Source organism: Nilaparvata lugens, chromosome 6, assembly GCF_014356525.2.
Source record: "Nilaparvata lugens isolate BPH chromosome 6, ASM1435652v1, whole genome shotgun sequence".
NCBI classification, from domain to species: Eukaryota; Metazoa; Arthropoda; class Insecta; order Hemiptera; family Delphacidae; genus Nilaparvata; species Nilaparvata lugens.
Window position 1 is genome coordinate 39,250,110 of NC_052509.1, and position 16,021 is coordinate 39,266,130.

At 33.9% G+C, this 16,021-nt stretch overlaps 1 protein-coding gene across 1 annotated transcript in view; it reads right to left on the reverse strand.

The window, feature by feature from the left end:
* Positions 1-4,411: 4,411 nt before the first annotated feature.
* Positions 4,412-16,021, reverse strand: part of LOC111055215 (dendritic arbor reduction protein 1-like) — a 77,930-nt gene continuing 66,320 nt past the window's right edge. The window contains exon 5 of the mRNA XM_039430770.1: positions 4,412-5,034. Coding sequence (XP_039286704.1) covers positions 4,844-5,034 — 191 coding nt within the window. The 3' untranslated portion in view covers positions 4,412-4,843. The remainder of the gene's footprint in view (positions 5,035-16,021) is intronic.

Here is a 16,021-nt window from a genome sequence, read left to right on the forward strand (position 1 = left end):
ACTATGGTGTAGTCACGGGCCAACTCATTTCTGGCAATGCACAGAGCCCTTCACATTATAAAGCTCACAAGCAAATTGTTTCCGTTGACATTATCAATGGTAAAGAAGGAGAAGAGAGAGAGGAATAAAGTGAGAGAAAGGGGCAGAAAATGAAGGAATAAATGGGAAAAATTGAATTGAAGTTAATCATCGACAGAGATAAAGAAAAAGAGAATGAGGGATGATGGAATGATGGAATGATAGGAATAAGAAGATTAGAAAATAATAGAGGAATAAAGAAATGAGAAAGCGGAAAGCGATACAAATAGAGACAAAAATGAGAATTGAGTCCAAATATTGAGAATACAGAATGAGTAGTAATCGAAGTACCAAGAAGTGAAGAAGTGAAGTTAGGAGAAGAATAAATATAATTACATTAAGAGAGATGAAGATTTGATCAGATAAAATTGGAAAAAGGAATAAGAGAAGTTACAATAATAAAAATAATAGTGAATTGAGGTAAAGGGAAACATAGAGGTTGAGAAACAGAAATAGGCTATATAGAGAACGATTGAAGTAGAGAGAGAAAGAGTGAGTTGGTGGGAGGGAGAGTGAACGGATGAAAACGAAAATGAAGATAAGTGAGGAGAGTGAGAGAATAGAGAGGATGAGTGAGAGATCAATTGAGAGCGATAACAAAATTTAAGGGAGAGTGTGTGAGTGAGAATTAAGAAGAGAAAGATCGTTGAGAAAGAGGTAGAAGGTGAGAGGCATAACAAGGAAAGTAAAAAGAGAGAATGATTTCAATGTGGTAACTGGAGGGAGAAAGACAAAATATGGTAGGAAAAAGCAAGAAGACAGGATATCGTTGTCACCTACATTGGTTGGGGGAAATCTAAATACAGGTGACAGATAACTATTAGTATCCAAACGATATGGGACTCAGTAGACTATATCAAAATAAACATAATTTGTGTGAACAACTGTTGTAGCTTTGTTGAACTGGGTTCAAATGCCTCAACGGATGCAAATGGTTGGATAGATCCAATGTACCTAGAATACCTAGTATTCTAAGGTATATTGGATAGATCTATGAAAAACTGAAAAATTTAACATACTGAGTAATATCAATTTTGAATCACAACCTTGGAAGAGTGGGTCCTGAACTGAAGGAATCAGTGAAACGTTATAGAAAACGAACTATATCTAAGTTTATATTTTGTTCCTATAAGTTAATTTTGGGAAAGCCAAAAACACGGCCACTCATTTTTAATATCAAATTATCTTCTAATAAAGCTTTGAAGTGGAGAATTGGCAAATGATGAATTATTCCAAGAAATTACTTGATAATGTGAAACAATGCTGTTTGCAAAAATAGGTACTTAATTATGGCAATAGTATTTTACAATTAACTATAATAATACTTTGAAACATTATGATTGTATGATAAACTTGGCACTTGATTTTTTGTTGGAATAAAATAATTGCAACTATTATTGTTGAAGCAACAACAACATTATTTTAGTCTATAATTATCAATTATTGTTCTAATGGAAGATAAATTAGATCTCACATGGATGTATGGCTGTATGGATTTGATGTATAATATGGATAAATATTTTCAAATGTATAAATACATCAAAAATAGGTACTTGATATTCCATGATATCATGGTTTCAATAATACATATAAAAACAGTTAAATTTACCGGTTAATTCTCTCTTCTATATAAAAATATTACATATTAATGCATAGAGAAGAACGATAATCATAAATAGCTCCAAAAATAGTAAATACATACAAATTTTCAATATAAAACAACGACATAAGTAACTTATCAACTGTTAATCATTCATACTATTCAATTGATCGCACAATACATGCTTCCACTCCATCATTCTTTAAATTATACTACATTTTGATTATCTACAGTTTTAGAATGTCTTTGGAGGTTGTCTAGCCTATGCTAATTGTTCATATAACCGGCTAGGGTAATCATCAATTAATATTATTATTTACTCTTTGTACAGTATTTTATCAACATTTTGAAATGATTTAAAACAATTGTTACAAAATACTCTAACTCACAGGGGATTTCAACTCTTGAATAGAAAAGGATGGACAAAATTAGAAGATTCCTTATAAATTTCAAACACACATTAATTAAGTTCAGATGTACAGTACATCTAAACTTAATTCAAATGTGTGTTCAAAATTAGAGAAGGAATCTTCTAATTGTGTAGTCTTCTAAGTGTTAAATAATCCCCTGTTGTGAAAATGGATTATGAATCCTGCGAAGAAAATATCTTGTTAAGATAAACAACACTCAATCTTAATGAAAAATGAGAAAATGAGCTTGCTTTTTCCTCAATTTGAACAGTTTTATTTTGCCAGTTTCATATATAGTTGGTTATTGCGAAAACCAGTTTTCTGGGTTTCTATTATATTTCATAGCAAATTGACGTCGAGAAGTGAGTGAGAAAAGTATTGATGGGATCGTCTAGTATACCCGTACTTACTTGAAACACAATAGCCCTAAAAATAAAAGTGAGCTACTTTAAAATATTATTTTATATATAAATATATATGAATTTTAAAATATATGTTAAAGTTATGTACCTTTGATTAATAATTATATTTTGACTATCAAAGCTATTTAAACGAGCATTCAATTATAACTTCTTGTTCTCTGATAATTTCAATCAATGATTCTCATCATTTCGATTATATTAGATTTTTTTCATCTCGATAACAAGGTAACCAGATATTATATAGCTCTAAGAATTGGCATGTAATTCTGCTGATGAAACAAATAATGTAAGCTATGAAATTTGTAGAATGAAGAAAAGAAAAATTAAAGCTGGTGCTGGTATATTCGTGAAATCTTCGTCTTTTAAAAATGGAATGCTCTAATTTGATCCGTTTTCCACTTCAGTGCTATCTATCATCGTCCAGTTGAAGTCAGGGAGTGAATGTCAGGAAACGTCAGTTTCATATTGAATGTGAATGAAGCATCAACTGGAAAATTCCGAAAGCTTGGAAGTTTATTATCATTTTCAAAACAAGATTTCGAAGCCTCTTGTGTTTATGAAAACCTCGCCATGTTGCATATTGATAAAATAATAATCCACGTCTCCAAAATGTTCAGATTCCAAATTACGTGACCTTTGATGATTAAACAATCACTATATACATTATATTCTCATAAATAAATATCAAATGGTTCCCTAGAAACTAACTCCAAAAATTTGGCAAAATATCAACCTAATTACAGTACTTATGTATAAAAATAACAACAATAAAATAAATCTCTAATTTACTATCACTCAAGTTCTATTCCATTTATGAAGAATGAACGAGGCACTATCGTTTCTTTTTGTTACAGCAACATGATACATCAATCGGTTTCCACTAAATGCACACATGAACACTGTAGAATAAAACAATTGAAATTGTCACAAACAATGAATATTTACTAATTTTTTCCGCTGAATATAAAATTGAATACTGTATTGTATTCATAATTTAAATCTACTGGAACTGAAATAACAGGATATTTTTGTAAAAATCGTTCGTTATTTATCTACTACACCTTTTCCAAATGTATTTGAGAAAGTATCAATTATTGTAATTGATAATAGTCATTTGTATTTGAGAAAATGTCAGATGTAAATGAGAATAGTCAATTGTATGAGAAGTCATCACTTTTAATTTAATTGAGAATAGTGAATTTTATTTGAGAAAGTATCATTTCAATTTGAGAAGATGTCAGTTGTAATTGGGAAATGATTTTAAATTTATCTTAGCTGTGAGTCTCAACTTATATTTATGTATGATGGTCAGCTAGCTACATTAAATATAAATATACTGTGGTGTACAGGATGAGGAGTAGCAATTTTTTATTCTAAATACATAAAAATTATACTCATCCATCATTCGTGAACAGTACAGCGGAAATACTTCCACCATTGAAAATATTTATTTGCCTGTGGGTAGTAATTGAAATACTGTGTACATAGTACAGTATCCTTTCCTGCTCAAATCAAACCTGTACTGTAGGCTACAGAAGAGTCACTTCATGTCAATTAGAGAATTTTCTCATTTTCAATTGATATCTTCTCATTTAGATTTGACGATTTCTCAAATACAATTCACTATTCTCAATTACATGTGATGACTTCTCAAATACAATTGACTATTCTCATCCACATCTGACATACTCTCAATTACAAGTGACTATTCTCAAATACAATTCATTCTTTCTCAAATTAACTTGATACTTTCTCAAATACAGTTGGAAAAGATGTAGATCAACCAATATTATCATTCATTCTTGATACGAAAACCATAGGAATGATTGAGAGAGGAGCAAAAGATGAAATCAGAGCGGTTGATAAATTAATAAATGAATACCACTGAAACTGTAAATGAATAAAACTTTGAATATTTGTAGTATTTAGGTGACAAAAATCAAGTTTCTTAGGTAATATAAGTTTCTTAGATAAACCAAAGAAACTCACTGCAATGAATAAGTTGTGACAATTTCAAGTCTTTCAATTGAATACTGATTGATTCATCACATCACCTTCACTACAACAAAGAAATCATTATATAATTCGATTTAACAAGGTAATACGTTGTAGCCGTGAATTTTTATTGTTCCTCCTATTTCTCCCGCACAAAGTCTCCAAAACTATCTATCTCTTAATGTCACAAACATAGGAAAGGCACCGTAACTACTTCACTATAACTTACAATTATTAAATTAGATTTATTCACAGGTATGACTCGGGTGCCTTTCGTGATGATTGGTGGTAGAGGTGGTTGAAGTGACGTCACTGATGTCATCGTAGTGACAGTAACATCACTTGGGCTGCTTGGGCAGGTGGCGCTTCATATGCAGCGCCAAGTGGTCGGACCTGGCGAAGGATCGCTCGCAAATGGCGCACTTGAACGGCTTGGCTCCCGTGTGCTTTCGGTAGTGACGCGTCAGCTCGTCAGACCGCGCGAAACGCCACTCACACTCAGGCCACTGACAGCGGTACGGCTTTTCCCCTGCAACAGATCAACAAAATACTAAAATTAGTTAACAGAATTTTGTTTACAATCACAGGTGAACTGTGCACTCTTTGGAAGATGTTGTTCCATCAGTTAAGTGTACTTTCACCCTAAATCGAAAAAATAACAGGCAAAAAGTAATCAAGACAGATTTAAAACTCCAAGGCGGTATCCACCATCTCGGTTTAAACTCAGATAGATCAGCTGTTGGTTTAAACCCGAAATGCAACACATTGTAACAAATGCGATCATACTTTCATGTAGTTGTAGAGCGTTGAACGTGAATGGTGCATATGCCCCTACGAGTAGGCTACTGTTTCTGGGAAGAAGAGGTCAAAATACTAAAATTAACAAAATAAATTGTCGATTCCTTATTAGCTTATTATTATTATTCGTTATAGATTATTGTTATCTGAAACAGAGTACAGGAATATGAAAACTGAAGACTCTGCAGCTATTATTAGAACGTTTTTAAAAATCCACACAATAATCTCCATCCATGAATGACGTTGTCTTAACTGATCCATCAATATGTAGGCTATGTTCAAAGTATGCTTGACATTTGCTGTAGTCGAAACAACACAACGAATAAAATGACCAACAAAATTGAAACAATGGACATTGCATGAGACTTCTTGTCATAGCTGAGTTTGTCGTCAATATTGTGTACCGTAGGACGTCCAGGTATGTTGTGACGTGCCATATAAATATGCATCCTGGAGCCAAGTCAATACATGAATCAAGCAAGAGTGTGTATCGGGCCTGTAGATACTTGTATGTATAGATAAAACAATCTTATGTACACAGATAACATTTCCGAATGTACTTGGTGGGTCTTCTAGCACGTAAACTAATAGTGCACTGTACATTGACTGTAATGCAATGCATCACTTCTCTTGGTGACTGCTATTCGGTCACAGACCTTACACAGCCAGCTGTTCACTCTGTCAATAGTCATTCCCTTTCCCTACTCTTCTTCTCCCATTATTTTTCATTTCTACTCTGTGGTGTCTTTGTTTCTATAATCAAAATATATGCTCATTTTCTGTTTTTTTTTTGTTGTGGTGTAATACATGTAAATTATAGAGTGATATTAGATAATATAAAACTGCAATAGTTATTATAGTCAAGATACATTAATGTATTGACATTGTTAACACAATTTAATCATAAAAAAAAAGTATATATATATTGGAAAGTTATCTCTTCCAATGATAGTAATTTCCAACTTTTTAGGTTTTTTTTCTATATTGATACATGTTAGGCGGGATGAACAGCGGAGAAACTCATTTCGTGAAGCCATCTTCCATGAAACTTGTTTCATGCAATCCGTTTCACTCGCGCATGCATACAAAAGAAACGTTCCCTGCTTAATCTTATCAGTCGATTGCGAGCAACTTTCGTTTCACGTTTCCTGAAACTTTTTTCACGAAACGCGTTTCTCCTGTGTGCATCCCGCCTTATAACCGAGCATCAATAAAGGCTATTGGGAAACACCTTATTTTATTGTCTTAGCATTTGAAGAATGTATATAGTTTTTTCCGTTATGTTCTGAATTTCGTTTCAAATACTGTGAAAAACATTGTGGAAGGTTAAAAGAAATAGTCTAATCTTTCAAACATAGCTCATTATCGTCTTTCATAATCATCACTAGTAGGTCTAAATATTATTATTCAACAACTTTTGAACTACTATTCAACTCCACTAATGAAGAAACAGTTTGTAGACCAAGAGTTTAAATATAATGAAGCACGTATCATCCAATTAACTCTGAATGGAATTCCGCGTGGGCATTTCGATTAAGTCTTCGTAATATTTTCTACATTGTATGCAAATTCGTTTGGCGATTTCTCTTCGCCAGCTTTCCTACATATATGACTGTAAATATTTCAAAAATTTATGGCGTATCGATTTCAAAAAAATGTGTGAGCGTATGTATAAAAGGGAACATCAGTGGAAGAAAAGAGACATAACAAAAGAGTGAGACAGAAATACCAAGAATGAAAAGATTGAAGTTATGGAGGATTGATTTATAGATTTATACTCCATATTCAGGAGCATAGTTCATTAGAACTAATACATCTTGTATTACAACAGCAAAGGAAAATATATTTTGAATATTTTATTATTCAGAATAAGATATCAAGTGTATGAATAAATTATTTTATGTGGAAATTCTAAAGAGAAAATGCCTTTTGAGTTTTTCATTGATCTTTTCGGTGTTATCAGGCATTATATCCACTGTATGCTTACGGTATAGATTAGCATTACCACTTGCCTCTATAATATAGCGTTTACCAAAGTTTAAATTATTTCCTCCACTAGAATTAGCATGATATCCTGTGTTACGAAATTTCACATTCAGATAAATTTTCAAATAGAAACTAATACAAGGAAAATAGATGGTTTAATGAAACAGCATTGGCAATAGATACGGTTGATGAGTGACTATGAAATTGCTACTAGCTTTTTGCACGAACGAAGAGTTTTTATCACTCCAATTACGTTGAAATAAGTGCAGAAAAGCAGAATTAAGTCGAGCAGGTGCCCACTGCAACAAGCAAGAGACCATTGACAATTGGCTTGTGTCCTGATAAGACAAAGAAGGATGTTCAACATTGCATGAAAGTTACTCACTTTACTAGTCACTACTTCTAAGTGATTGGACTCCGTTCTTTGGCCACAACTTCACAGCCTGACTTCTCAGTAGGATACGACTTCCACTTATTTTATACGGAGTGAGAGCTTCTTCTTCAAGTTCAAGTCCCTTTAAACGGACTTGCCGTGAACTTCTTGATTGCACCTTCCGTTCAGTGCACTTGTTACTTGCAGTGCAATAAGAAATCTATTGGGCACACTTTCACACGCATGCTTGCACAGTAGCTGATACTTCTTCCTCTTTTATCATCATTCTGAAAGGAAATTGACAAATTCTCAAATCTTTCCTCTTCTGCTTCTCTCTTACTCCATGTTCAAGGTGTTTCGATTTTTTCATTCTTTCCTCTTTCAGAGATTTGCAATTTTCTTCTCATCACCTTCTTCAAATTTCGGGTGTTCTCTCATTATTTTCATTGATCTCAATTGAAGAATGTCAATTTGAAGTAATGTACTGAATTTGTAATTACTATAGGAAGAATCTGGTTTCTTATAACACTGGATAAAACTGGAAAATTGATAAATTAAAAAAAAAAGAAAATAATTTGTGGTATTCATCCACTTTATAAGAAGTCATAAATTCACACATTAAGCTATTGACAGTAATCAAGATTTTTGAACTCGATCAAGTGGAAGAGAGAAAGAGAATGAATTAACTCCTTCTAGATCAGATCACTCCCATGTTATCGGATGGGCACGTTAAATTGTCGGGCCCGGCTGCAGTATGACAGTCGTAAGGCCCATTGACGGCCTAAATTATATATTCAGGAGGTGGGACCTTCCCGCAAGGAACTCCCAATCAACAAATGCCATACGAATTTACTTTAACTCCTTCTAGAGTCAATTTTTTCTACTGTACATCAAAACCAGAATATTAATGTCATCTTTCGATCCATTATTTGGGCATAAGTCTGTTGTGCCTTCTTACATAAGTGTAATAATTGTACATAACTGAATAATCAATTATCAATAATTATAAATCAATTTTCATGGGAAATTTACATCTGTGCTTTGCTCTGCTATTCCTCTACCTTTGTTCCTCTTCCTCTTTTTAGTTTATTATAAATTCTTCCCTTTTTTTCCTTCTCCCTCTTCCTCCTTCTTCTTTTCCTCTATCCAGCCTGATTAGTTAACGATTGAACGTTGCCTGGTCGGCAGCTTTGTGACCTGATAAGTAACACCCATTCTGCTACCCTGTCAATGAGAAACCATTCTAGCTCTACTTTATTATTTCACATTAGCAAAAGCGCACCCTCTCGTTCTCTCTTCCTGTTTCTCTCACTTTTTGTCTTTCTCTGGCTTATTCAGTGCGCTAGAGTGTGGTTTTATTGCAGGTCGTAAATATAATTGGTAATAGTTGCTAATTGCTACCATCGTAGATCCTATCCTATTCGACCTCTTGCTACTCAATTATTCCACTAAGCGACTACGCATGCTTCATTTCCTCATTTTCATTAACATATTACCTGTCCAATACGTGTCTCTTGGAATGCTTTTAATGCTTAAGTGTGTCAGTTTATTGGATTCTATAACTATCGAATGACCAACACAATATTGATTTAAATAATGAATTTATTTTGAAGAGTCTTGAATAATATTGTTCTTGAAATTATTCGGCTTTGGTTCAATACCATACCATACCATTCCATTACCCACAATATACTATAATCTATTCTATAGAATACTTTACTATACTTTTTCATCTTGTACTTATCGCATCATTTCACGATTGTGAATTGACAAGAAAGAAGAAGTGCATCGATCATTATTTTCCAGTGTCGTCATTAACGACAATATATACACCTTGTAGCCGATGTTTGCGTGATAAATAAAAAAAAAAGAATCGATGATCAGGGCTCTGGATGTGGAAGAATTTAGCTAACAAGATGGCGACGTTCTTTACGGTTTTTGACTAACGAGAAACAAGAACAGACTATGAGACAAAGAGCAGGGGAAGTTGTTTACATGCAAAAGAGATGGAGAAATCAATGAAATGGATTCATCAACAAATTAAATTTATGAAAATATTAATTTGGCAATCTCTTTCAATAATAATTAACTGAACGGTTCTAGAACGTATTTCACCGAAGATATTTCAGTGTAGTCATAGTAAAAAATATGAGTTTGAAGAGTAATTACTAATTAATGAGTGTGTCCAATTGAAGCTACATAATTTTTTATTTATTTCGTTTCCTATTATTTTTGTAATAACACAGATTGAGGCTTAACAAAATCTACAATTCTTATTGATTCAAATTGAATTTGAATTCCTGAATTAGTGATTTATTTGAATCTTGGAAAATTATGATACGAAAAATCTACAATGACAGAAAGAAGAGGGAAGGCCTATTGAATTGTAATATCGTTATTTAAATACTATCCAATAGTCGGTAGTCTCATAGAATTTCAAATTTTGACTATTTATCATAGGATTGGAAAATTAACGTCTCAAAAATAAGCAAAGTTCAATTAGATACATGCAAACTTTCTTGTAAGGGAACGCCTAATCACCTCACAAACCAAACGTTTAGCTCCTGTAAACGATCATCTGTCAAAATTTTGAGATAAATCTCCATACTGATCAGTAAATGCCGTAAACAACAATTGGGCATATAAATATGTCACCGTAAACACGTTTCAAATGATTGATTTATGGTAATAGAAACTTGTACGAGACTCAGAAACTACAGAAAACAATACAACTATCCACATGACCTTCGGTTTTGCTCTCTGGTATTATGGGCCCTTTACTCCAACGATTTACCTCATTATTTTAAACGACGCTGGAAATAATATAAAAATCTCGGACGATTATTACTACAAAGGTGTTCGGGAAACGCATGAAATGATTCTGTTACAAGTTACAACGCTAAGCGCGCCTGACATTACAATATAATGGTATCGTGCGGTTGCAGGTATTGATTTATGCGCTTGGAATAAAACGCTTTCAAGTTGTAAATTTCCTCGGCAAACAATCTCTGTTGTGATAAATCTCGTCGCGGACTTTCCAGGTCGCTCGGTTTGTGACAGACAGCACCAGCATTGTCGGATAAATATGTAGCTTACGGTTGTCATTAATTTAATAAAACAGAAATATAAGAAAATACTGTGTATTGAGAACGGAGATCTTTCAGTTTTCTATAAGATTAATAATCATTATAGATCTGCAGTAGAGGAATCCACCAATCGTTCAAGTGCAGACATTCGCCGAATTGAATGATCACTACTCGATGTGATGTTGTGTGATCACATCGGAGGACATCTCGGTTAGAGATACAACTCATCGATCTCTATTCTAAACGGCAATCCATTGCTATGAAAACGAAAATGATAAGAAATACAGTATACAGTAAACATATTTTGACGGTACGCAACCAATTTTGTGCTGAACCTACATAATATTGCATATCGTGATTGGAGCTGCATCGGCCTACGTACACACAATCTACAGGCAAACATCTCGAGCAGGCGAACAGCAAAAGTGGATTGGACTTGTAATTATACGCTGCCTATGCGTGGAATACGTCCATATGTTGTACTTTATAGCACCGGGTGTTTTGGCCTGTACGAATTACGTTTGCCGGTATCTGAGCCAATCATAACACCTTGGGTGCTTTTTTGACGGCGGCCAAAAAACGGCAGTAGCTACAGCCAATAAATTTCCTAGGCGCAAAACTACCGGCGCAGCGCGTTCATGCTACACACCATCAATAAATGATAAACGAAGACAGAAATTGAAAATCGGATCGGGAAAGAGAGAGAGCAGCGATAAGAGATTAATAAATATCCGATACAGTCATGTGGGCCCCGCAATAATTATTATTCTTGTGGTTGATTTACTCCTGCATGTTCAGTTGTGACTATGTATTTATAAATTGTCGAATTCTCACAATTTAATTACAGCAATTATAGCCGTGGAAAATCAATTTTTCTTGCGCTCCATTTATCAGTGAATCTGTATCAGTGATTGTAATCGGGCTATTTTTTCAACTTTTCTAAGCTGTGAGAGCTAAAATGAAAAGCAAGTAGGCCTATCCCTGCTCTGTGTTCCTAAGTTAGTATCACATGCTGTAGCACTGAAAGGTATACCCACAGATTATAATGTAGAATGTCTCTAGATTATCTCCAGATAAAGAACTAGAAATGATTGAATTAGATGATGTACTTATTAAAATGAGTAACAATAAAGCTCCTGGAGAGGATAGAATTATTGTAGCCGATTTTCATAAAAAAGCCCCGGAGAGTTTCAAAATACTGCTCTTAAGAACATTCAACAATATTATAACTTATGGAGAAATCCCTGAATCTTTCAAAAGAGCGATTATTTTTCCTCTTCATAAAAAAGGAGATCCTGCTATTGTTTCTAATTATAGGGGCATCTCGTGTATGGATATTATGACAAAACTTTTCATGGGCATAATGTGGAATAGACTATGCAAGTGGGAGAAAACCAGGGGTATTATAAAAGAATGTCAGGCAGGCTTTCGTTTTGGTTACTCGACTGTCGATAACATATTTGTTCTCCATAGCATTGTTGATTATTTTTTACTTTAATTATTTTTTTATATTTTTTTAAGTTAAAAGAAGAAAACTATACGGCTTTTTCATCGATTTCAAAGTAGCATATGACAATATTGATAGGAATGCGTTATTTTTCAGATTGTATGGAATAGGCCTATCTAGAAAATTTATAAATATTTTAAAGGGGATTTATAGCGATAATAGGTGTAGAATTTGGTGTAACAGTGGTAGAGGATTGTCGGCCGAATTTGCAATAAATAGCGGCGTAAAACAAGGCTGTTTGGCCTCGCCAATTTTATTCTCCCTATTTATACCATGATCTTTGTGATTATATAGGTGGAGGAGTATCTGTGGGAAACCTAGATTTAAATGGGCTCATGTATGCTGACGATGTCGTTATATTAGCCGATACCCCGATTCTCTTGCAAAAAATGATAAATAGATTAAGAAGTTATTGCATTAAGTGGAACTTAGTTGTAAATATGGGAAAATCTAAAATTGTTGTCTTCCAGAAAGGTGGTAAACTTAGAAGAAGTGAAAAATGGTTCTATGGAGATGAGATTGTGGAGGTTGTGAATCAGTATAAATATTTGGGGGTAATATTCACGTCCTCTCTGTCACTGAAAAGGCATTGGGATGATAGGATAACAGCGGCGAGATATGGTATAAATAGTACGTGGAGAAGCCTAATCCAGAATGAGGCAGTTCCCCTTTCAGCCAAGTGGCATGTTTTTAGTGCGGCATGTAAGTCTGCAGTTACATATGCAGCGCAAGTGTGGGGCTACTTGCACAGTGACCGAGTAGAAAAAATTCAAAAATATTTCATGAAAAGATTACTTGGCCTCCCCAAAAATACCCCTGACTATGTGATCTATTTAGAGTGCGGTATGGAGCTGATGTACGCTTTGAGAATTCATATGAATTATATCAATAAAGTATTCAATTTGCCAGAGAGTCGATATGCACGTAGAATAGCGTATGAATTCTTTATCAGGAAATGCGGTTGGTATAAGGTTTGACTGAGTCTCTGTCAGCGCTATGATATAAGCATAGAATGGTCTGATGGCACAATTCAAGTTGACAGATGGTTGAATTGAATGAATCAAATGCTACTAGAAGTGAAACAGAGAACTTGTATTGCATGGAGAGAGCGAGCTGATCAGTCAGTATATCATAGTATGTACTCTTCTTAACTGGTAGACTTGAGAGATCGCATGTATTTGAATGACTCTTACAAGAGGACTTTCATAAATATAATTTTTAGAGCGAGAGCTTCCATGCTGCCGCTAAATTTCAGACCAGACAGGGAGGAGAATGGGCATTGGCAGGAGGAGAATAGGCATATGTTCGTTATGTAACAGTAGAGAGCCTGAGAGTTTGGTCCACTTGATGGGTAAGTGTAAAGTAGTGGGGGCGATAAGACAGACTTGGTTTCGTTCTATATATACTTGGAAGTATATACTTTGTTTTATACTTGGTTTTCGTTTCGCAATAATTAGTTATTTGAATGGTAGAGATTGGTACCGCCTTGGTATTCCTATAGCTATTATTATTCAACCTGAGAGTAGTGGAAATGATAAAGAAAGATCCTTACCAGAATTTAAATTATTTTGCTCTATACATTTATAATGCAAGTTATATTACTTTATTGCTGTGGGTTCTCTGGTGATTGAGGAAGCTTATCGCTATTATTAATCATCAATAAGATACCGACAGAGAGAACATAGCATATTGAGAAGAACCGTAAATTGACACTGAAAGTGGATTGACAAATATTGACAGATCCATTATGGCTGACACAGGTTCTTGTTTTCAGGTGTGTGTTTGATCAGTATATCTGAAATAAAGGCCGTAGTTTTGGTTTTTTTTAGTTTAAGCGGCATCTTCTTTTCCGTTTACTTTGGACAAAATTTTAACAAAACTGGGAATAGAAAGAGAAATGACGAGTAAGGAAGAAGTTTCTTGGAAAATTGGAGATCCAAAACAAATTTGATCGGGAATCACGTACATTGTAGATAATTAATTTTCTAATTCTTGTTTGAACTGATATCGAGGTGATCATCAGCATTATTATGAACAGACAAAATGTTGAAAGAAGGTGCTGGGAGTGACAAATCAAACTGACAAAATACGAGTTCCACTTGAAGATAAAAGGTTGTAATTGTCAACAAAATTCTCATAGAAACATTTAGCAATTACCAGTCCATTATCAATAAGATTATGATATCAAATATCATGTATTGAATATTACCAGCCTAGAAGTCAATAAATATGTATGGGGAACATCCTATTTTGTAGGAACCATATTTCTCTCAATTTCTCCTAGTCGTTCAACTCCTGTCTACACTATTCCCTCATCACCTCTCTATAAAATGTCTGAACTTCATGGAAATTCAACCCTTATGCTCGCTCTATCTAACCAACAAGTTGATTGAGATCAACAGTTGAGATCTTACAGTTTGAGATCTTCTTTGAGATCAAGTTTACATCTTCTTTTCCTTACTCCCTAACCAACAACTACACACAATCTGATTGGATTATTTCGAATTTTGATGCGGGACATAGCGTGATGTGTGAGTGTGTGTGTGTGATTACCAGTTGAGCCAGTTCAAATAGCGACACCACTGATATCCGGACGACACATGATGGAGCAAAGTTACTGCCTTATTTGACATCGATAGTCGTTGAACTTGAAAAATAGTTGGAATGAAGTGCAGACTCCGACAGAAATAATAATGACATGCGGTATTTTATAATTCTAATACACCAGCACTGGTGTCCAACCAGTGAAATGTATATATTATGCCTACCCGTATGTACCTGATTATGTAAATTCCCTCTAGCCTTATTTGTCACGCGAAAATCTTCTCAGATAAATGAACAGATTACATAAATATATCGTACATACAGATATACAAAAAACTAAGCTAAAGTTGTAACCTGGAGGCAGTAGATAGAAAAACAACTGGCTCTAAAGACTTCAACTTGTCCTATTTAATTTTATTCCTCAAACTAAGGAAATAATTGGGAGTTTTCAGAAGAGATATTCAATATCCGAGGATGCCTGCACTTGATGAAGAGTTGGAAATGGAAGGTATTTGAAGATAATTCATTGTACTATTCGTGCATTTTTAAGGGAATGAGTCACAAATGGTGTATTAAGAATGTGATTGAAAAGAATTGGTTGAAATCAAGTGGGCTGGAATACTATAGTTATTGACATATTGCTAAAATTTTATCATTGATATTTATTTGAATTAGAAATAAAAATGATTAATTAATTGGTAATAATTTTATTTATCACATCTAAACAATAATATTATTCTCATTTGATTGTCATGGAATTTGTTATTTCCGTTACGATATTGTACTTGAACAAATAATAAGACAAATAGGTGATAACATTATAAGATACTGTTCCAATAGCCGGAGTTTACATTAAAAGTGGATATCATAACAAAAGGGAAGTGTTTGATAATATAATACAACTTGTGAAACTTGTGAGGATATGTGATAAAAAACGGCATAATTATTGTTCCTTGAATTCTCGGGTTTTTGGAGGTACTGTGTCTGGAATAATTATTATAATCAACAGTATTCGAAAGTGACAATTTGTCTTGAGTTCCTTATTCGGATAATTCGAAACTGGAAAAAGTAGTTTAATCTTTAATTGAATAGCGTGAAAAATATTTAAAAGTACTCGTACAGATTTTCATAATATTCAGAGAGAGTTTCATGATAGTTTTGGCATTGCATACCTCTAATTGTAGCTTTTTCATTTATTATTTGTAGTACAGGTCTTTACGTG